We start from the raw sequence: 23,667 nt of genomic DNA on the forward strand, positions 1-23,667 counted from the left end.
TATGGCTCAGAGACGTGGACCATGTACAGCAGACACCTCAAGTCGCTGGAGAAATACCACCACTGATGTCTCTGCAAGATCCTACAAATCCTCTGGGAGGACAGACGCACCAACATCAGTGTCCTCATCCAGGCCTATATCCCCAGCATTGAAGCACTGTCCACACTTGATCAGCTCCGCTGGGCAGGCCACATAGTTCGCATGCCAGACACGAGACTCCCAAAGCAAATGCACTACCCTGAACTCGTCCACGGCAAACGAGCCAAAGGTGGGCAGAGGAAACGTTATGAGGACACCCTCAAAGCCTCCTTGATAAAGTGCGACATCCCCACCGACACCTGGGAGTCCCTGGCCAAAGACCGCCCTAAGTGAAGGAAGTGCATCCGGGAGGGCACTGAGCTCCTCGAGTATCATCACCGAGAGCATGCAGAAATCATGCGGCAAACCAGGCTCCCTGCCCACCCTTCCCTTCAACCACTGTCTGTCCCACCTGTGACAGAGACTGTGGTTCTCGTATTGGACTGTACAGCCACCTAAGAACGTATGCTAAGCGTGGAAGTCAGTCTTCCTCGATTCCGAGGGACTGCCTATGATGATCCTTCCTTAAATACGGAGTCCAAAACTGTACACAGTACTCCAGGTGTGGCCTTACCAATACCCTGTACAGTTGTAGCAGGACTTCTCTGCTTTTATACTCTATGCCCCTTGCAATAAAGGCCAACATTCCATTTGCCTTGCTAATTACTTGCTGTACCTGCATACTATCTTCTTGTGTTTCATGCACAAGGACCCCCAGGTCTCTCTGTACTGCAGCACTTGGGAAATTTTTCTCCATTTAAATTATAAATTGCTTTTCTATTATTTCTGCCAAAGTGGATAACCTCACATGTTCTCACATTATACTCCCATCTGCCAAATTTTTGCTCACTCACTTAGCCTGTCTATATATCCCTTTGCAGATTCAGTACACACACACAACACTGTTGTGAAAACTTACCGAGAGAGACACTCGTGGTATGGTATCTGTTGTGCTAACTGGGTTATTCAAGAGGAAAATGTTAACATTTTTGGGGAGATGAAATACAAACTACTTTGCTTTACTTCTTTTATTCTCTAAATTATTTCCAAAAAAGGGGATTGATGACCTCACTGGGGAACCTCTGATTCAGCGTGATGATGACAAGCCAGAAACTGTGATTTTAAGGCTTCAGGCATATGAAGAACTAACGCAGCCGGTTTTGGAATACTATAAGTAAGTGATGAAACTTTTAAAAACTGTGGATAATGGAAAGCTCTACTCCCTGAATCGTGCCTCTTGGGCGTTCGTGACACATTGATGTCTATTCAGAAGTCTGGCCCAGCCTATTCTGCTCTCTATTTGAAAGGGTTGTGCAGCATATTTGTAGAAAAGCAGCATACTTGTGGAAAAATTAGGAATCATATTTCCAGGGTAGCAATACAGAACCAAATCTATTGCAAAGACATCATTATTATACAGGTTAGTTTAATGAAAGAGCAATTTTTTAAAAGAAAAATGTTTCTGTAAATTGGGCATGCTTTCACTAGAAAAGGGAAGGTTAAGAAGTGATAGCATTGTTGTGCTTAGGATTCTAAAGGGATGTAATAATGTAGACCATGACAAGCTCTTTCATCTTGTCCAGAACAGTATAACAAGAAAACGTGGCATGCACTTGAAGGATGGTAAATTCAAAATTAATCTGTGAAAACAATATTTCAGTGAGCGGGTAGTCAATCCCTTGGGTGACGGTGAATGCAGTTAGTACTGATTAATTCAAATGCAAATTACATTTATTTCAGAAAATAACTTGGGGATTGTGTTTGAGTAATTTGAGACATGACATGTGGGAAGTGTAACATGCTTGGGTGAAACAGGTGACTTTGGACTTAAGGTTCCCAAATCTCTCTCTCTCTCTGGGGATTTCCTCATCTCCTGTCTGGGTCTGTTGTAGACTAACTGGTCGCGATTGATTGCTATGATTCGTCAACAACTCCATTATCATTGTATCGTGCGAGATGGTAAAAGACGAATAAGGTGGACCTTGGTCTTTTTTCATCTAGCAATCCATATGTTTCTATGTTTATTGGAGTGCCCGAGAGTTTATTTTCTATTCTATGAATGAAAGATAATTTTTGTGCTTTTTATAGAAATAAAGGCATTTTAGAAGTCTTCTCGGGGATAGAAACCAACAAGATTTGGCCTCACGTGCATGCCTTCCTTGGCAAGAAGCTGCCAACACTCCGGTAAATCAAAGAGTGCAACAGCAAGAAAATGGCAGGCAAACTTTTCATCAAATGACATCTTGGTTGATCAAAGCACGAGAGGGAAAGAACATGAAACTGTCTTTTGGAATTTAAAAAAAATTGGTATGGATTTTTAAGAAAAGAGCATTTCTCTGTAGCATAACTTTAAAGAAACATTTTAATATTATTGTTCATGACTGACTAGAGTAAATCAGCAACTTTATTCACAGTTGAGAATTGAAAGAACTAATTTGTTTACATAGCTGATAATTTGCTGTACTGTCAATAATTATTTCACACTGACCAATAATTCATACTAACCAATAATTCACACAACTAATTAATTAAGGTGCAGGTGGAAGGGTATGCTCCCAATGGTTAACTACAAAACATTCGATTTGGCATCTTTCCAAACAAAAGAGAAAAAAATTATCTGTACATATTGTTGCCCAGGAACTGCAGGTCAGCAGGTTGATTGGAACACGAGGTAACTGAGTTGAGTCCTTCAATAATTGACCAATCCATCTGTTCCTGACTTGGTACGGGTGAAATTTATAAAATAAAATCCAGCACAGTATCGCACATATAGTTCTTGGTGCTTTCAGAAGTATCCCCAATCATGTCGAGTACCATGGCTCCCTGGGTGAGTGGCTGTCAGGCTGTGCCTTACTTGTGGAGCTTCACTGAGGTACTTCCTGCCACTGACCGCACCAGAGCAGCCTAGTGGGAAGGGAGACTGATTTGAGGATCTACATGCACCAACATTCTGGTTTGCAATTATTTCTATGAATGAATAATTTAAACTAAATGTTACTGCATAGACTTCCCTTTTTAAGTGAGACAGTACAGCACAGTAATTAAAACAGAAAATGCTGGAATACTCAGCAGGTGAAGCAGCATCTGAGGTGAGAGAAACAGAGTTAACGTTTCAGGTCGATGACTGGAAAAAGTTAGAGATGTAACAGGCTTTAAGCAAGTACAGAAGCAGGGAAAGGGGGAGGGGAGGAAAGAACAAAAGGGAAGGTGTGTGATGGGATGGAAGGCGGGAGAGATTAAATGACAGAAGGGAGGATGGTGCAAGGCAAAAGGGGAGGGTAATGGGACAATAAAAGAAACAAAAGATGGGTCGAGAGGAGCAGAAGATGACAAAAGCAGAATATTACCAGCAACTACTGTCCAAATAAATGGGAGCAGTGGTTATCATCTGAAATTGTTGAACTCGATATTGAGTCCACAATGCTGTAAGTTGCCTAACTGAAAGATGAGGTACTGTTCCTCGAGCTTCCATTGAACTTCATTAGAACTGCGTAGGAGGCCAAGGTCAGAGTGGGTGTAGGGCGGAGAATTAAAATAACAAGCGTCTTGAAGCTGCAGGTAACACTTGCGGACTGAACAGAGGTGTTCCGCAAAGCGATCACCCAATCTGTATTTGCTCTCCCTAATGCAGAGATAGTATACTGTATTCGCTGCATCGTGAGCAGCGAATACAGTATACTACATGGAAAGCAATGCAAGTAAATCACTATTTCACCTGGAAGGCGTGTTTGGACCCTGGAATGGTAAGAAGGAAGGAGGTAAAATGACAGGTGTTGCATCTCCTGCGCTTGCATGGGAAGATGCTTGGGATGGGGAGCGGGGAAACGACAACTGTTTCTCTCTAACCTCCTGAATGTTTCCAGCATTTTCTGTGTATATTTCAGATTTCGAACATCCACAGTATTTTGTTTTGGTGCAGGATAGTGTTTGAAATCAATCAAGGTGCAGCAAGAAACTGTGTTCCATCTAAAATTAAGTAGAAAAAGCAGCATGCTAAGGTGTGTTTTACTTTCCAGCATCCCTGGACAATTACAGCTAAATACAGAAACTACGACTGGAAATTGCAGTAAATTGAGAAAAATATTAAGTTAGCAATTTTAGAACTATTTTCAAAAAAATATTTGAAATAAAAGCAAGTGGTTAATCTTGGTAGACCAATCCAGTTTTATGGGAAGAATTTTGGAGATCTATCGTATTGTTAAGTCACACTGACTGCCAAGCTACAGCCTCAGTCTGATGCCTCAAAGTTCCATCAGTTTTATTACTAAGGAGGGCAATCTGTAAGAGGTGAACCAGACTTGACTTGCTCTGACCGCCTTCTCCAGCCACTTGAGGCATTTTGGTCAAGGTGATAATCAAGCAACCAATAGATTGCATCGAGTGATCTGGATACTTCCTGCCTCCAACTGCTGCAAGAATCTGAAAGCATGAAAAGGTTTTTTTACTAAACACAATGTTGATGATTTCCTGTTTTAAGCAACAAAATGAATTGCTGCAACTTGAGCTGCGAGTCTGATGATTTATGGATCTGATGCTCAATTGCTGTATCCAGTTCCTCTGTTAATATAATTAAACACAGACAGCACAGTGATGTTTGCGGATGTCTGCGTTTAGAGTGGATATTCCAGTGGCATCTGTATTGCACATGAATGACGATTCATATGACCATGCATTCCAAGGATGCTTGTTGTATTGTGGGCAGTAAAACATTAATTGACTTTTTTTTTGGAAAGTATGAAAGGATGCTATGCATCTTAACCTAGGAAAGTATTTTACATAGTTGCATAAAACACTTAAAACGACCAAATTGCTGCTTTCTGCAGGTTTACTGTTGATCTATTTCTGCAACTCAACAGGAGTAGCTATTCAGCCTCTTGAGCCTGTCCACCACTCAGTTAGATCATGGCTGATCTGTAATTCAAGTCCATTTAATCAATTTTGCTCCATATCTCTCGATGTCCTCACCGAACAAAGATCTATCAATCTTGGTCTTGAAAATTCTAATGGGCCCAGCATCCACAGTATTGGAGGAAGAGCGTTCCAGTTTTCTTCTACCCTCTGAGTGTCCCTTGATTTCACTCCTAAATGGATTGGCTCTAATTTTAAGATTATGCCTCCTTCTGGATTCCCCAAAGGCAATAGTTTCACTGTATCTATCAAATCTTTTTATCACTTATACTCTGCCGAAGTGTTGATCCACCTGTACTGCAATGTAAAATATTTCTCATTGTGTCTCTCTATACAATTTTTCTTTTGTGGAGGAACTTCATTGGCAGTTCATTTGACTTTAGAGAGCCATCCCAATGAATTCATTTGTGCAAGAGAGCAAAACTTAGGCCAAAAACTGAAAGAAGTATAATTGAGAGGGAAATCGGTATTTTAAAACTATTACTAAAATGGAAGGAATCATCGGGCGCAAGTTTCCATTATGAGCATTATTCTCGGCCTTGCACAAGGATGACGTCATTTTTTTGCGAAAATTGGGCCGGCGATAACTGGGCTATAATTGGGTGCTAGTTTCCACTTTTCAGCAAATATAGGCGATAGCCTGCATCTCAGCTCTTATATGGGCGTGAAATGGGCGATGATGTGCCGAAAGTCTAGCCCATTAGATACGGCAGCATTTGTTTTCCGAGTTCCTTCATCATATAAATGATTTTAAAATAAGAAATGCATTTTTTTTAAAAAATCCTGGTTGAACTAAACCATTATCTCTATTCGCTGTAGCTGCAACCGGGAGTTCCAAAGGTTGTGTTGCGTGCCCAGTGCCAGGGTTCAGGACATCTCCTCGCAGCTGCAGAAGAACTTTGAGCGGGAGGGGGATGATCCAGTTGTCGTGGTCCACGTAGGAACAAATGACATAGATAGAACTAGAAATGAGGATCTGCTGGGTGAGTTTGAGGAGCTAGGGTTGAAATTAAAATGCAGAACCTCACAGGTAATAATCTCTGGATTACCTGAGCCATGCACAAATCAGCATTGGGACAAGAAGATCAGAGTTAATTGCGTGGCTCAAAGAGTGGTGTGGGAGACAGGGGTTTTGAATCATGGGTCACTGGCACTCGTACTGGGGAAAGAGAAAGCTGTTCTGTTGGGATGGGTTCCAGTTAAACCGGCTGGGACCAGTGTCCTGGCAAATTGAATAATTAGGGTGGTAGTTAGTGCTTTAAACTCCTATTTCTTATGTTCTTATTTACTTGGTCAATCTATGACTAAATGTATTGTGTGCAATTAGCAAATCAATAAATTGTTAAAAGGCAAGTCTGAACTGAGAGAAAACTATTTTGGTCCATTTTATGTGTGTATGGGTTTGGCGGAGGAAACAACTAAACACTTGGATTTGTTGGGTCTTGTTTACATATTTCACATCCAGCTAGAGTTTTATTGTTAGTGTACACAAAAGTGTGGATACTACTTTGAGCAGACTCTGAAGGAATGCAGCTTGAGTTTTAGATGGTTAATTATAACACTAGTGATTGGAATTTCAACAGTAGGAAAGTGGCAAGGACTTGAAATGTTGGTGAAGCTACAGTTGAAATTCATTTTGGGCAAATGAGTGAAGATAAGGCCAACAGTGTAAATGGGGCTAAGTAGAAATGTAAAGTGTGGAATTGGGGATATGCAGAAGGCTTTTCTAAAAAGTGTAAGTAAACAAATATTCAACAGGATTGGATAACATTAAAAAGATGAGCAAAAGCAGATGGAAAAGGAACAAGAAGCACAATTATTGTGAGCATCTGAGTTTTTCATATATAGAGGAAAACTGTTCAACAAAGCCATTCTTTTGTTTTAACTGTTGTATCAGGTTTGGCAAGAACCTTGGAATGGAATGCAAACTGGGTTGCTGTAACAGTATTGTAAAAAGTCACAATTAATTTGGACGTTTATTTATTTATTTTTAATTAATTCCCTCAATGTGTGCGTTGCTAGCAAGGCTAGCACTTATTGCCCTTACCTGGTTTCCCTTGAGCAGGTGGTGGTGGCCTCCTTCTTTATCTGTTGCAGTCCAATTGCTGAAGGTATTCCCACAATGTTGTAGGTAGCAAATTCCAGGATTTTGATCTAATGACAACAAACGAAAGGCGATATGTTCAAGTCCGGATGGTGTGTGATTTGGAGCTGATTGTGTTCCCATGCACCTACCGTACTTACGCTTCTCGGTTGTTGAGGTCGTAGGTTTGGAAGTTGCTGCCAAAGAAGCCTTGGTGAGATGCTGCAGTACATCTTGTGGATTGTAAACACTGCAGCTATGGTGTGCTGATGGTGGAGGGAGTGAATGTTAAAGCCAGTGGCTGAAGTGCTGAAAGGCATTTCTGATGATTCACCTTTTGCCACCTTGTGTTGACATCCTTCTGCCTCATGCTGGTGTTGCTTCTTTTTTTGTACCTGCACTTCTGCTTTTCAGCCTTCAGTTCAGGCACTTCAGTACAGATAGGCCTTATCTGTCCTTTTCTGCTCTGACTGGAAAATTCTTTCTTCCCTTTTGTTTGTTTATCCATTTCCAGCTCAGTCCTCCTTAACTTTGAATCCACTGGACGATCTTCACCAGCACCTCAACTATTACTCAGCATCTCTAACAGCTCTTGGATGGAGTCCCTCTTAACTAGAGACTCCAAATGTAAACAAGTGGAGTCTATGCTGTCTGTGGATTTCATCCGACCACAGCCTCCTGTCTTCTCCCGGTCCTCTGCTTATGATCATGGAGTTGAAACTATCAGCTCCTGGAGATTGATCTATTTTAAGTCGCCATCTCCATCACCATTTTGTTAGTTCTCTTGAATCCAGTAAGTTCCTCCCTCTTGATTCATTTTTAGTTTCCCTTTTATCACTGGTATTCTACTGTGAAGAGATATAAATTATTTGTTTAATCTTTCATTAGCTTGATGGTCTATTACAGTACAGTAGCACCTGTACCGGTCTTTAATGGGACCACATCTCCTAGTCTTAATATTTATAAAACAGTTTACTATTTACCTTTTACTTTTTTTTTCTGTTCCTTTTTGCAGCTCTTAATATTGTGTCCATTTTGTTACTTTCTATATTTCTTTTAGTCCACTGTATTATCACTTTCCTTGGCATTTGTGTCAGCCATTTCCTTTAGTTTTACACTTCGTCTTACCTCATGGTGACCATGGTTGACTATACAAGTGGAACTTTTGTTCTTCAGGGTTATGTATTGGTCTTGTATTGTATTAAATACTTATTTGAACACCACCAACTGCTTCTTTTGTAGATTTACTGGTTAGTTGCTCAGACTAGTTTGACATTCGGCTTGTCTCATTCCATTGCCCAGTTGGGCAGTACCTCAATAATGATGAATGGCTCTTTGATCCAATATTTTGGCCTTGGCTCAGTAGTAGCATTCTTTCCCATGAGTCAGAAGGTCATGGTCTCAAGCCCCCACTTGAGATTTGGCCACAAAATCTCGGCTGATCAGTACAGTACTGTGTGTGTGCTGTATTGTCTGAAACCAGTTTAGGAAATGCAAGATCCATTTAGTTTGCCTTCTACCATCCCGAGTCACATGATACAATGATTAGTGTTGTTGACTATTCCTTGCATGATTTCCATTTGGTGCCTCTCGAAGGTTGCCTGATGTACTCGAGCAAGGTGCAGTCACGACCGTACATTACACCATATGGGGTTGAATTGCAGTTTATTACTCCTGCTCAAGATCTGCAAAAGAAGCTTCTTGTGTCTTATGTAGTAAAGTCATAAATTAGGTCTTTCTCTGCATAGTGTACAATTACATGTACAGTAGACACCAAGTCACTGGAGAAATACCACCAACAATGTCTCCACAAGATCCTACAAATCCCATGGGAGGACAGACGCACCAATGTTAGCGTCCTCCACCAGGCCAACATTCCCAGCATTGAAGCACTGACCACACTTGATCAGCTCCGCTGGGCAGGCCACATAGTTCGCATGCTGAACACAAGACTCCTAAAGCAAGCGCTCCACTCTGAACTCGTCCATGGCAAACGAGCCAAAAGTGGGCAGTGGAAACGTTACAAGGACACCCTCAAAGCCTCCCTGATAAAGTGCGACATCCCCACTGACACCTGGGAGTCCTTGGCCAAAGACCGCACTAAGTGGAGGAAGTGCATCCGGGAAGGCACTGAGCTCCTCTAGCCTCGTTGCCGAGAGCATGCAGAAATCAAGTGCAGGCAGCGAAAGGAGCGTGCGGCAAACCAGGCTTCCCACCCACCCTTCCCTTCGACCACTGTCTGTCCCATCTGTGACAGAGACTGTGGTTCTCGTATTGGATTGTACAGCCACCTAACAACTCATGTTAAGAGTGGAAGCAAGTCTTCCTCAATTGCGAGGGACTGCCTATGACATACAATATCTATTTCCCCCTAAATTAAAGCATAGGATGTTATACAAAAAATAGACTTTTGCCAAAGAAATGTAAAATACAGCCATTTTATTAATTACAATTGTAATTATCAATGTAAACTTTGCACATTCAACTAGAAACAATTTAATTTTTGAACTTTGCTCGTTTTAATTCAAACTCATAAATCAAGACTTTTGCTTGTGCACAAACTCGACTTGAAAACAAATCAAAAAGCATTCCTCTACAAAACAAACACTTAATGTATTTTCTCAATCTTTATGAACAATTCTGAATTACTTTTTAAATCACATATACTGATGGCAAAACAAGAGAAAATAAACTTCATTTCTATCCAATTTTATTACCTGAATGTAACTTTTCTAATTATCAAACCAAGTTCCCCTGTCCAAAGCTTTTCTCGGGCATCTGGCACGTTCAAAATCTCACCTCGGAGACGCGATGGTGGGGGTGAAAGGACTCACTAACACTATCTTCCTTATTTCAATGTATTTATTTAGGACCAAGCATCGATTAAGTTTTTTTTTGAAAGCGCAATAAATAAATCAGTGCAAAAACTAAATGGCTGGTCAGCATTCTTACTTATCAAAAGTGCATGTTTTATTGTCCACTTGGATTTGTAGGTAAAGAGACTTGTCAACAAAATGATTTACCCACAAGTCGGTACATTATAAATGCTGATTAAATTGGCCAGTACAAGACTGAGAAAAGTATCAGAAAATAGTAAAGGATCAGACTGGATTGAGTTTGAAACCATGTGTCTCTCTCTCTCTAATCAATGGCTGGCAGTTTACAATAAGGCTTACTTTAGAACTGTACCATAACTCCACTCGTTCTAACATCAAGCTCTTCACCCAAGTGGAATACATGGCGCTGGACACCATAATGCACTGTGCCAGCCTTGGTACTCCAAAAGGTTGAATTTGTTCAGTCATTGAGCAGAGCATCTTCACATTCATTCCCACCATCTCACAGCAAGTGGTAGAATGTTTATTCACAAGAGAACATCAAGTCACTGTGTTTTTCATCAAATTGTATTTCTCTGCTATGTCCCTGCAGTGCTGCGAAGTTGATTTGCATAGAAATCTCCAAAAATCTATGCAAATTATTAGATTTCCCCCTCTTAGGGGACACATGTGGAAAAACATACAAACCCAGTTTTAATTAAACAGTTCATTGTTTTACAGGTTACTTGGAAACTAGAATCAGTAGCTGCTGACTTCAAAAATGTATTATGGTTACTCTGATTTATCTGCTACTGTAATCTAGACCCACTGGGTGAGGGAGAAGGACAGCTGGTTTCATAGGAGTGCCAATTTGAAAGAATGCAAGTATAATCTGACAGTGGAGTCAGGGTTGAATTGCTCTGCTGCATCCTCTCTACATACCACAATCACCTATCTAAGGACTTGCTCCACTGTCATTTGTTCTTTAAAAAAATGTGCATCACACCACTGAAGATAGTGTACAGGTGCAGATTTTCTTTGCTGGCTATCCTACTGAGACAGCTCCACTATTCTGCATACTCAGTCGACATTCTGGCTCCATTCTTAAATAAAAGGCTGAAATATTGTGTATATAAAAGGGGAACACCGTTTTAGTTCTTTGGAATTAATCCCATCCAGCTGTTCAGCTTTTTAAATTTAGCCAATAGTTGCTAAAACAGAATTTCTTGTAGAAGAATTATACAGATGCAAAACCACCAATGAAAAGAATTTTTTTTTAAACCAAAAGCAATATCATGGAAGATAAGGGAACTTGGTGAAATTGGATTCTCCTTAAAATCACATTTCATTTTTAAATTTCTGGGCTTCAGTCTACTATTTTGGTCAACTTACAGGTGTAGTTTGGGCAACAGTCCACTGTGGGGTATATTTTCCACTACCATTAGTGAAAAGTCCATATGAGTGGGGGAAATCTGTTTAATACGTAACAATTTTATTGCTTACATTATCAAAAAGGAGAAAAGTATGCTGTATAGTGAAAAATCAAAGGCACCAGCCCACATTCTCCTACTCCATATTTTATTAATGAGGAACTTGATTTTTTTTTAAAGTAAATATTTCAGACTGGGCTGCTCTTGTACCATTTTTTGGGAACTTGCCACGAGTTCTAATCACCAGAGTAAAGAGGGCAAAATCTTCACACCAGCATAATACACTGTGCAATCCAACTGATACTGAGCAAAACAAAACCAGAAAGATATCTTGGCCGGTGTAGGATGAAGAGCAGAAAAAGTTGACCAGCAAATCAATACAAACAAATCATACTACCAGCAGTTTGGATTTCAATAAAACTTGTTAACTAAACATTTTTTTTTTAAACAATCCTGACGAATATAAAGTGCAACATTCGAACAGGCAAGTTAATAGGTACATACAAAAATAGCCGGCTTTTCTTCAACTGTAGTGAAAATGTTTTATGCAGATATCAACTGGACAGCATCATTGCCAAACATTTAAGATATGTCCATTTTAGGTTCCTCATTCCTTTCTTCTTTGGCTTCTTTAGTATTGTAAATCCTTAGGCCTGCATCTATATAGCACTGCAAGTAGTGTTCAGCAACCTGCAGTAGATAGAAATGCATAGCAAGCTTACTAATGACACAAGTGCACTGTTGACATTACAGTGAGGGCAAAGAGAGAAAAGTGGTACAAACCTGGACAAGGAGTACTACCGGGAATGATCAGGAATTTGACTCATTTCAAAAACAATTTTTTTCCATATTAGGTCCCATATTGATTTTAACATAAATTAAAATAGGGAGAGATGTAAAAGGGGCTGCTGATTTGCTACTGTCACACAGCCAAAATTCCCCCCTACCCTTTGTGTCAGTTTGGTTCAGTGGTAGCACTCTCGCTTGAGTCAGAAGACAGTGGATTCAAGACCCATTCAGGATGTGAGCATATAATGCAGGTTGACACACAAGTACGATATTGTCAACGGTGTCGCCGATTGGATGAGAAGTTAAAACCCCATCCATCTGTTCAGCGTGGCATATAAAGATCCCATGGGATTATTTGAAGAGCGGGAAAGTCCTCCCAGTTTCCTGGCCACAATTTATCATTCAATCAACACCTCCAAATTAAAAATAATTGTTGTTTGTGGGATCTTGCCGTTCACAAATTGGCAGCTGCATTTGCCTATGACTAGTACTACACTGCAATGCTAATTCATTGGCTGTGAAATGCTTTGGCAAGTTCTTCTCCCTTCACCTCGTACTCCCACTAATTGCGCCATGAATGAAGCAACTTCACTCCTCTTTTCTCTCCCTTGTGGCAAGGGGGTTTGGAAACAACAGTACAGAATGGAGGAGGAGCACCTCATTTTTACTCAGTACCTCATTAGCCAACTCAAGATGAGTTCAGACACTCCATTATGTACGCCAGAGTCCAGTTATTCCAAGGCAAATGGTGCCAGCCCTTAATCAAGAGTTCTATTAGAATATTGACAGGATGTGTAGTACCTGCAACATTCTCTGCCAAGTACAGCACAACCGATACAAGGGTTTCAGAAAGGATAGGGTAGGTAGGGTTGCTATTTTTATCAGTGAGAATCTAACAGCTAGAGAGAGACTTAATATTGCCTCATCAGGCTCAGCTAAAGCTATATGGGTTCAAGTGGACCAAGCTCACAGGCAGGGATTTATTATTGGTAATTGTTATACCCCCAGGTCAGACACTTGAACGTGATGACTTATTACGGAAACAGATCACTGATGTTTTTAATATAAAATGCCACCTTTGTCTGGGGGTGATTTTAATTTTCCTAGCATTCAGTGGCACAATGGTTTACCTGCTGTTGTGGTGGGAAGTGTAGCTGAAAAATTTACTGAAAATATACAGGACTGTTTCCTGACTCAACATGTTAATGAAGTAACTAGGGAAAATCATGTATTGGATCCAGTGTTTAGTAGTGAGCCTGACCTCTTATCAGGCCTCCATGTGGGGGAACATTTGGGCAATAGTGATCACAACATTATACGGTTCCAATTGGCTAGTAGAACTAAAGGTACTGAGAACCTGCAACTCGTACCAGATTTCAGAAGGGCAAACTTCCCCAAAATGGCAGATGATTTGGAACAGGTAAATTGGCTAACTCTCCTCGGTGGTGATGCGACCGATGTTGAATATAAATGGAAAGTTTTTAAGAATCAGATTTAAAATGTGGTAAACAAACATATACCCAAATCAAAATAAGGAAATGTGGTAAGAAAAGACCCATGGTAGCTGACTGAGTATGTACAAAAACAAAGAAGATGTAAACAGAAATGTTTCTATAATATAAAGAAATGTAGCACTCAAATAAATAGGGTTGAATACAGAGAATTAAAGATAACTAAGGCTGCTATGAGAACAGCAAAAAGACTAATGGAAAAAAGGATTGTGGACAACTGTGGCAGTAATGGAAAGAGCTTTTTTAGTTATGTGAAGAGTCAGAGAACTATCAAAGATTGTATTAGGCCACTGAAGGGTGTTCAAGGACAGGTTACAAATGACTCACTGAGTATGGCGGAAATATTAAATGGAGTACTTTGCATCAGTATTCACCCTTGAAGATGATGCTCAAATATTAGAAGTTAATGATACTAGTTTTACAACTAGTAACATTAACATAGATAAGCATATTGTTTTAGAAAGAATTAAGAATTTTAAAAATAGATAGAACAGCAGGGCCAGAAGATATCCACCCGTAGGGTCCTCCGGGAGATGGGACATGTGCTGTGTGAGCCCCTGGCCTGTATTTTTAATAGCTCACTGCACTCTGGAATGGTTCCTACAGATTGGAAGGAGGCTAATGTAGTCCCCATTTAAAAAAAAAAGGTGACAAGGCAGACCCAGGTAACTATAGGCCCATCAGTTTAACATTAGTAGTAGGGAACATAAGAAATAGGAGTAGGCCATTTTGCCCCTCGAGCCTGCTCCGCCATTTAATAAGATCATGACTGATCTGATCATGGACTTGGGCTATAGGGAGGGAGGAACAATCACTATCACTAATAAAGTAGTACTCGGTAAAATAATGGGACTAAAAGCAGACAAGTCCCCTGGACCTGATGGCTTACATACTAGGGTGAAGGGATGCAAAATTCACAAGAAACCACCCCCACCCCCTCCCCCCATGTTTGGGCTCATTCGAAAGGAAATTTAATTTCTACTGAAAAGTTTGGAACTCTAAAGTGCTTATAGAAGAAATTACGAACTTTAATAGAATTTTGGATTTTAAGAGACAAGCTCAAGGCTGTGGGTGGACCTACGGAACTAGCAAGAGACAGTCTAATTAAGTAAAGCTACCTGGGTGTGAGGACTGAGTTAACCTGTCTGGAAGAATGAGTATTCGAAAATCCTTCCCCCACGAGACACATTAACATCACAAAATCACCCAGAGGTAGCTACCCATCAACATGGGTCTGGACAACCATTTCAGCATATACATCACAAAGAGGCCCAATCCAGCCTGTATGCGAAAGACTAAGCACAAAAGGACATTGCAATTACCAAACTAATATTTCCATCAGGAAACAGTTTTCGAACATCAACCTACCCAAGACATATCAACTTTTAACGAGCCCGACAAAATATTACAAAGAAGAAGCCCGCCAAAATTATACAAAGGGTTTTTGAACAGATTTGGCGGCAAGTTTAGAACACTGAAATCGTATAACTGACCCCGATTTTCAACCCGATTGCTGGGTGGCTGCAGGGCTGCTATTGCCTCAGGTGCTATACTGCGAGTATGTCATCAAGACAAGGAGAGAAACCAATGCGACAGTTGTAAACTAACTTCTCCAGCCTCGAAGTCCTGAAGGAAGAACATCATCGCAGCAGCGACCGACCACAGTCAACGTGGTATCAGGGAAAAACAATCGCAATCTACCGTTAACTATCAAAAGGGTTGGTAAGCATATTCACTGCATGCCCTGGAGTCTAACCTAGCTAGAATTAGGTATTGGGAGGTGGGAGGTATAATTTACTGTGACTGCCTTTGAATGTATAGTACACGGTTCTTTATTAGAGTGATTTGTGATTTTAAGTTTGACCTTGTACCTTTCCTTGTATTCTTCTTTATTAGAGTGATTGTAAGTTTGGCCGTGTATTTTCTTACTCGAGTAATAAGCCTGTATTACCTTGACTGTAATAAAATCAAAGTTCTTTGCAGCAAACCAGCGTTCTCTGCACTTTTGTCACACCTCCAATAAAGCCAGAGTACAGAACCCAAGGGAGTGGAAGCGATTCAAACTGCTCAAGTTGGTCAGAAGGGAACCTGACCCCCTCATAGAGACCACCACCCTTGCAAAATGGCGACTGCGGCAGGACTCTGGTACAAGGGATGTGATGTGGAGAGTGATAAGTCCTTACTATACAGTATAAATGCACACGAGGCCCATACTTGAGAGAAGGTCACTCTGTGACCAGTTACCTTTTTTACCAAGACCTCAAGTGATGAAGGTGGGTGGAGCTTCCCCTTTTATACCTGGAAGTCCAGGTTAAGAGTGTCTCCCACAAGTTCACCCACTTGTGGTCAATGTTCTCAAGGTATACAACTGAGGTCAGCTTATACATGGGTTACAATGATAGCTGAATACATGACATCACCTCCCCCCCAAAGTCTTATTGGGATCACAGGTTAAGTCTCTCTGGTGGTTTACGCTCCCTTGCAGAGCGCCTGAGTTGGGGCTCCGGTTGTTGGGCGCTGGCCTGAGTGTCTGCTGTTTGCAGTGCCTCAGGCCTGTCCGGACTGCCCACAGTGACTGGGCTCTCCTCCACTTGGTTCCGGTGTTCAGTCACCTGTGGTGGAGTAAACTACGTCGTGTTCTTCCTCTGCTTCTTCTATGGGGTTGCTGAACCTTCTTTTAGTTTGATCCACATGTTTGCGGCAGATTTGTCCATTGGCAAGTTTAACTACCAAAACCCTATTCCCCTCTTTGGCAATCACAGTGCCTGCAAGCCATTTTGGCCCTGCAGCGTAATTAAGGACAAAAACAGGGTCATTGACATCAATACATCACGCCCTCGCATTCCTGTCATGGTAGTCACATTGTGACTGGCGCCTGCTCTCAACAATTTCTTTCATGGTGGGGTGTACAAGGGATAACCTGGTTTTGAGCATCCTTTTCATTAGCAGCTCTGCGGGTGGAACCCCTGTAAGTGAGTGTGGTCAGGATCTATTGGCCAACAGGAGGCATGATAAGCGGCTTTGTAGGGAACCCCCTTGGATTCTGAGACTCCCCGTTTGATTATCTGCACTGCCATTCTGACATGGTTGATTCCATTGCCTGCCATGAAGTCCTGGAATTCAGTGCTTGTGAAGCATGGGCCATTGTCGCTGACCAAGACATCCGGTAAATCATGGGCGGCGAACATTGCCTGTAGACTTTCTACCGTGGCAGAGGATGTGCTTGAATTTAAAATGGCACACTCAATCCATTTGGAGTAGGCGTCTACTACAACCAAAAACATTTTTCCCATGAAAGGACCTGCGTAGTCCACATGCTTGCGTGACCATGGCTTGACAGGCCAGGACCAGGGGCTAAGGGGGGCTTCCCTGGGTGCGTTGCCCAACTGAGCACACGTGTTGCACCTGCGAACACAAAGTTCCAGGTCTGCATCTATCCATGTCATGTAAGCTGAGGTCAGGTCCAATTTTGAAAAAAGTTTGCCACCGGATAGCGTCACAAAGAGGTCCTCCGCTCTCGGTAGCGGGTACTGGTCTTGGAGTGACACCCGATTGATGGTGGCCTTGTAATCACCACATATCCTGACCGACCCATCCGCCTTGAGCACCGGCACGATCGGGCTCGCCCAGTCACTGAATTCGACTGGCAAGATGATGCCTTCCCTCAGCAGGCGGTCCAATTCGCATTCTATCTTTTCCCGCATCACGTACGGCACCGCTCTGACCTTGTGATGTACTGGCCTGGCATCTGTGTTTGTGAGAATCACTACCTTGGCCCCCATGAAAATGCCGATGCCGGGTTGAAATAATGAGTCAAATTTGTTCAGGACCTGTGAGCATGATACTCGCTCCACAGAAGAAATTGCATCGACATCGCCCCATTTCCAGTTCATGACAACAAGCCAACTCCTCCCCAGTAGTGCGGGACCGTCCCCCGGGACAATCCAGAGTGGCAACCTGTTCTCCGAATCTTTGTGGGTCACGACTACCGTGGCGCGGCCTAGCACCGGAATGATCTCCTTTGTATATGTCCATAGCTTTGCGTCAATCGGCAATAATTTTGGCCTCCTGGCCTTGGACACCCACAACCTTTTGAACTGTTTGATACTCATCAGGGACTGGCTGGCCCCCGTGTCTAGCTCCATTAATACTGGGATGCCATTGAGGAGCACTTTCATCATTACCAGTGGCGTCCTGGTATATGAACTGTATATGTGCTCCACATGAACTCGCTGAACTTCAGCTTCCAGCGATTTCCCCCAGTATTCATTTGGCCTCGGAGGGCGTACATCGGGCCCGTCCTCCTCGTACATCAACCTGGCTGCAGGCTTCCTGCACATACGTGCCAAGTGACCGCTGACGTTGCAGTTTCTGCAGGTATATTGCTGATACCTGTAAGCTCTGGCTGGGTGTTTGCCGCCACACCTCCCGTTGTTGGAAACAAAAGGTCCATTACCAGTCGATCATCTCTGACTGTCTCTGTAACTGTCCTTAAGCGCACCATTAACAAGTGTTGATGGCCCCATTACTGGCCGCATTGTCCATTGCGATGGCATGACTCACCATTCAGCTAGCCATTGTCTCTGTTGAATTCCCCCTTTGGGTTCGACTACATACTGGAGCATGTCCGATTCCCCTTGTCTGCCTAGAGAACTGTGTGCCGCATTAACGATGTTGACTCCCTGGTCGTTTGCCGCATTTGAGCCAAGATTTTTGTCATACATCATTCTGGTCTCTTCCTCCCCTGAGATAAATGTCTGGGCTATCAGCCGTCGCTTCCAAGGTTAAGTTTCCTGAAAACCCCAGCGTGCCCGATGCCCTCAATAAAAAAATCTCGCAGCATCTCTGCTCTGCATGCATCTGGGAACTTACATAGGCTCGCCAGTCGCCGGAGATCTGCCACGAAGTTTGGAACGCTTTGCCCTTCTCGCCGCCAGTGCATGTAAAACCGGTGTCTCGCCATGTGCATGCTGTTCGCCGGTTTAAGGTGCTCCCCGATCAACTTACTGAGCTCTTCGAACGTCTTGTCCGCCGGCTTCTCTGGCGCTAGAAGGTCCTTCATCAGGGAGTATGTTCTGGATCCACAAACCTTCAGGAGATGAGCCCTGCGTTTGTCAGCTGAATCCTGTCCCAACCATTCCTTAATGACAAAACTTTGCTGTAGTCTCTCAATAAAGTCATCCCAATCATCACCAACATTGTACTCTCTTCTGTGCTGCTAGTGGCCATGCTCACGTGGTTTAAATCCCAGTTTCTCGTCGCCAATGATAAGTCCTTACTATACAGTATAAATGCACACAAGGCCCATACTTGAGAGAAGGGCACTCTATGACCAATTACCGTTATTACCAAGACCTTAAGTGATGAAGGTGGGTGGAGCTTCCCCTTTTATACCTGAAAGTCCAGGTTAGGAGTGTCTCCCACAAGTTCACTCCCTTGTGGTCAACGTTCTCAAAGTGTACAACTTAGGTCAGCTTATACATGGGTTACAATGATAGTTGAATACATGACAGAGTGTGCTGGTTTGGGGCAAAGAACCAAAATGAAAGAGAGGATTTCCTCCTATGTGTATAAGAAGGTCAATGTAACTAAGGAATGGGTGCTTAATCTATTGCACGTTGAGCGTCCAGCTGACGCTGCAGCCCAGTGACAGCAAGCAAAGATCACAAAGAAGCAGTAGAGAAGGCAATCTTGTTGGTCTGTCTACAGCGATAAGTCCAACTCCGACAGAGAATGAATGAAACATTACAGGCAGAGTTATGGGAATGCGCAGAGAACCATCAGGAAAGGGTTATGTCAGAAGAAAGATTATCAGGAGAACTCCGTAAGCTAAAACAGGAAAGGACCCAAATAATGGAAAGGTTTAAAAACAAACAGTCAGGACTATTTTCAATTTCAGGTTACCGAGGCCAGAAGTAATGAAAAGTCAGAGGAAGGAAAGCACTCGCCTCACCCTACAAGTAAAAGAGCTCCAGGAAAGATTAAAAGATGTGCAGGCAGCGTGTAAAGTAGCTAGCACGAATGGGTTTGAATCGGGAGACCACGGTCCCTGCCAGCAACAAATTAAAAGTTTAAACCTTGCTCTGTCCAAGGCAAAAGGCATGGTATGCCTAATAAGCCCGGGTACGCCCCAGGTAAACCTGGAAGAGAAGGAGGAAACTACCCGGCCACTACCTGTGACATCGGTGACTACACCGGTTCAGCAGCAGAAGGGGCAAATCAGTTGCGGGGCGGACAGGGATAGTGAACCACCACCACCTGAGGCATCGATTTTCAGCTCGGCTTGGCCGCAGGGAGGAGAGGGAGGCGAGCCAGAACAGGGAGAGCCGGAACCAGGGCCAATGTGCCCGGTCCGGCAACAGATGTTTGGCCCACCCACCTTTAACGGGGGTCCAGGGCCCCTGGAAAGTCAGTTTGTGGTCCCCCACACTCCCCGCCAGCTCAGGGCTATGATAAACCACCTGGGAAAGCTAACTCCAAAGGGAGACCCCTCGGTTCACTTTATGGAAGTGGAACAGGCAGGGGATATTAATGGGTGCCGTGATGCAGAAATGGCAACGGTGCTTCTCCTATCTCTAGACAGCAAATTGTACCAGTCCCTCTCTACTGAGAGCAAAAGAGGACAGAAAACACTTACTGCCGTCCAGAAAGACATTTTAGAAGCTATGGGCTTCTCTAGATTGGACAAAACGGTGCAGCTCACAGGTGAAACCCCACAGGCTTTCGCAGACCGACTGTGGCCGGTGTACAAAAGCGCCTGTAGTGGGGACATAGACAGTGATCACTTAAACCCGGACGAATTAGCACACTGGCTCCGAAACCTTGTAGCGAACAGTTTATGCAGAAGAACTAAGGCTGAGGCCTGGTTCGACCCCAGAGATCCCCAAGCCACAGAACAGGGAGTGCTTAGGCAACTGACCCTAGCTTACAGAAACAGCAGAGGGACAGAAGAGCACCCACAAAAGGGAAGGGTTCATGAAATTCGACCTAACCAAGATAAGAGGGAATGGCGCCACGAGGGGGGCAACCCCTCCGATACAAAACGTACCTGCTTCGGGTGCGGAAAAAGTGGGCACTGGAGAAAGGATTGTAGAAATCCTTGGCAGAATAGCGCAGGAAATAATTCTCCAGCCCCTGCCCAAAAGACCGAGACAGATAAGCCAGTCACTCTCCACTCATTTGATACCTTTTTAACTGCGCTCCGAACCATGTTAGATGGCCCTGTGAAGGTAGCCACCGCCACCGGTACCGAAATCCCATCTGCCCCCTCCCAACCAAAACCGTGACTCGGACAGGCACAGCCTGTCCACCTGTGTGCCCTCGAGTATGACGCGTGGGGGAGACCGACCCTACAGATGGAAGTGGAAAAGGTGAAAGGGACTTACCTGCTGGACACCGGTGCCTCAAGCACCCTTGTCTATGCAGCTAACCCCACCGCCTCATCTCTGTCTAACGGGGTCCCCTACAGCTTGGTGGGTTTCACAGGCACTGAACAGACTGGTTCATTCTACGTTCCACTCTCCATTCATTTAGGTACACTCCACACTAAGTGGACTTGTGTCCTGAAGTGGGAGCAGGAAGGGAGAGGGATCCTGGGGGCTGACTTCATCCTAGGCCACGGCATCCTAGTGGATTTAAGAAACCACGGTCTTTGGGGGTCAGTCTGCATGGGACAGGAGAATGAGGTGATGGTTATCCCGGGAAAACAGGGAAAAGGGACGGTGTGCACCATGAAACCAAAGGAAGGTTACGACCTTGAATCACTGGTCAGTAACACCCCGATAGAATATCAAGAGTAAGTGAGGAAAAACCTTGCAGCTTTTGCCACTCACAAACACAACTGCGGGAGAATAAATGGGGTTGAGGTTAGCATAGATGGGGACCCTATGACCCGACCACAGAAACAGTACAACTTCCCCAGGGAGGCGGAGGCAGACATGGAAACAGCCTTGGGTTTTCTAGTTAAACAGGTGGTATTGAGACCAATAGCTACCCATGTGAACTCTCCATTGTGGCCGGTTAAGAAACCGGACAACTCCTGGAGAGCCACGGTGGACTATCGAGTACTGAACCGTAACATCCCCGCCTGTGCACCCACTTTTGCTGCTGTCGCCGACCTCATTGGAAGTATCCCAGCCTCCGCGACCACCTTCACAGTGCTGGATATTTCTAACGGGTTCTGGTCCATACCTTTAAGAAGGGAAGATCAGTACAAGTTTGCTTTTACCTTTAAATGACAGCAATGCACTTGGAACTGTCTCCCTCAGGGCTTCCACAACAGCCCCAGTATTTTCCATCAGTGTATGGTCAACTGTTTAGAGTTTCAGCAGACCCCAGCAGTTGGTACAGTATGTGGATGACCTGCTCCTGTTCACCGATGAGGGGGAGGAGCATGGCCCACTGCTGGCTGAACTGCTGGAGCTGCTGAAAGAAGAAGAATTTAAAGTAAACCCCAAGAAGGCACAGATCGGCCTGAAGGAAGTAAAATTCCTGGGACTGGCTGTGCGCGCCGGGGAGAGAGCTATTGACAAAGCTAGAAGGAAAGCAGTGCAGAAGTTACCCGCCCCCAATACAGTGACAGGAGTAAGATTTTTTCTAGGGCTAACCAGGTACTGCAGAGATTTCATTGAGGATTATGCAGCCACAGCAGCCCCTCTGCTCCGACTCCTACACAAGGGAGTGGAGTGGGAATGGGACGAAGGTTGCGAGGCAGCATTTATCCAACTCAAGAAAGACCTGCAGACCGCGCCAGCTCTAGGGGCCATAGTGGGGGGTAAAGAGTTTTTCTTGGAGGTAGCAGCCAATGGGGACAGCCCGAGTGCAGTACTGCTCCAAGAGCGGCATGGCCGGCTGAGACCAGTGGTCTACTCCTCCAGGTTATTCACGGATGTAGAGAAGGGATACTCCAACTGTGAGCGGTACCTCCTAGCCACTCACTGGGCTGTGAAAAGATCACTAATCTTCACAGGGGAGTCCCCTATCACATTCCTTACCCACTATACGCCCACCCAAATGCTCCTGGATGGGAGAATCAAGGACGGGACAGCGAGCAGTGCCCGCATTGCTCGCTGGACCCTGCTCCTCTCCCAGATGGACCCAAGGGTAAAGGGTCTCTGCGAGCCAAGGCTCGCAGCGAACATGATTTATCCCGGGACAGCCCACCGGTGTTCCATAGAAGGGGTATGGGAAATTTACATAGGCTTTCAGGCTGGGTTACACCCCACAGGCCGAGAGATCTATAGACGGTTCAAGCACGGTATCTGCAGGTAAACGACTCACAGGCTGCGGAGGCAGGCATTGCCCTGACGATTAAACTCCCCAGTACTATGAGCGGCCAGCACGCTGAACTGTCTGCGGTGGTGTATGGTGTCACACATCTCGAAGAATTCCCTACCCCATACACGATTTGCTCAGACAGTATGTTCACATGCAATTCGTGTACAGAATACCTGGCTATTTGGTCCCGCCGCAGATACACATCCGCAGACGGGAGACCCCTGGCAATTAAGCCCCGACTGGAAAAGATTATGAAAGCCGTAGGGGAGGAAGGGAATCCCTACATACACAAGGCGAAAGCACATTCCACCACAGAACCTTGTAGCGAGGGAAACCAGCAGGCTGACATGTTAGCCAGCAAGGGGCCCGCACGGGCAAGTTCTCGGATCCGTACAACTCAGGGCCCATAGCAGCAGTCAGGGGCAGGATGGGGACGGCAGGGATAGCTTTGTCCTCGGACCTAAAAACGGTTCAGACCCTAGACCCTGTCCTCAAAACTGTCCTGAACGCGCTAGCTAAAGTGGAAAGGGTAGACGGCCCGTACGGTACCGCAGCAATTGCCATTAAAGAAGGCATGTTGTTCAGGGGGGAACAATGGGTAGTACCGCAACAACACCGGAGAGAATTCCTCCAGCTGGCCCATGAGGGTCCAGGAGCAGGACACCCCGGACCTGAGACCACTTGGCAACGAGTGGAACAGGCAGGATGGTGGCCAGGACTCAGGGAAGACGTCCGCGAGTTCTGCGCTAGCTGTCTGGTGTGCGCAGCGAACAATC

The 23,667-nt window shown here is 44.2% G+C and overlaps 2 protein-coding genes across 3 annotated transcripts in view; one reads left to right on the plus strand and one right to left on the minus strand.

Annotated features, from left to right (window-relative positions):
• The window catches only part of ak3 (adenylate kinase 3), a 40,051-nt gene extending 33,712 nt beyond the window's left edge, over positions 1 to 6,339 (plus strand). Inside the window, exons 4-6 of one of the 2 annotated variants that reach the window (XR_011593987.1) lie at positions 1,134 to 1,252; positions 2,167 to 2,385; positions 5,806 to 6,339. Coding sequence is in view for 1 of the 2 variants with exons in the window: in XM_070886261.1 (XP_070742362.1) it covers positions 1,134 to 1,252; positions 2,167 to 2,266 (219 nt within the window). In the remaining variant the exon portion in view is untranslated. Of the gene's footprint in view, positions 1 to 1,133; positions 1,253 to 2,166 lie in introns of both variants that reach the window. The other variant, XM_070886261.1, reaches the window with a different exon arrangement.
• Positions 6,340 to 9,506: 3,167 nt separating this feature from the next.
• LOC139268221 (hsp90 co-chaperone Cdc37-like 1) overlaps positions 9,507 to 23,667 on the minus strand; it is a 61,249-nt gene continuing 47,088 nt past the window's right edge. Inside the window, exon 8 of the mRNA XM_070886275.1 lies at positions 9,507 to 12,005. Coding sequence (XP_070742376.1) covers positions 11,898 to 12,005 — 108 coding nt within the window. The 3' untranslated portion in view covers positions 9,507 to 11,897. The remainder of the gene's footprint in view (positions 12,006 to 23,667) is intronic.

Source organism: Pristiophorus japonicus, chromosome 1 (genome assembly GCF_044704955.1).
Source record: "Pristiophorus japonicus isolate sPriJap1 chromosome 1, sPriJap1.hap1, whole genome shotgun sequence".
Classification (NCBI taxonomy): domain Eukaryota; kingdom Metazoa; phylum Chordata; class Chondrichthyes; family Pristiophoridae; genus Pristiophorus; species Pristiophorus japonicus.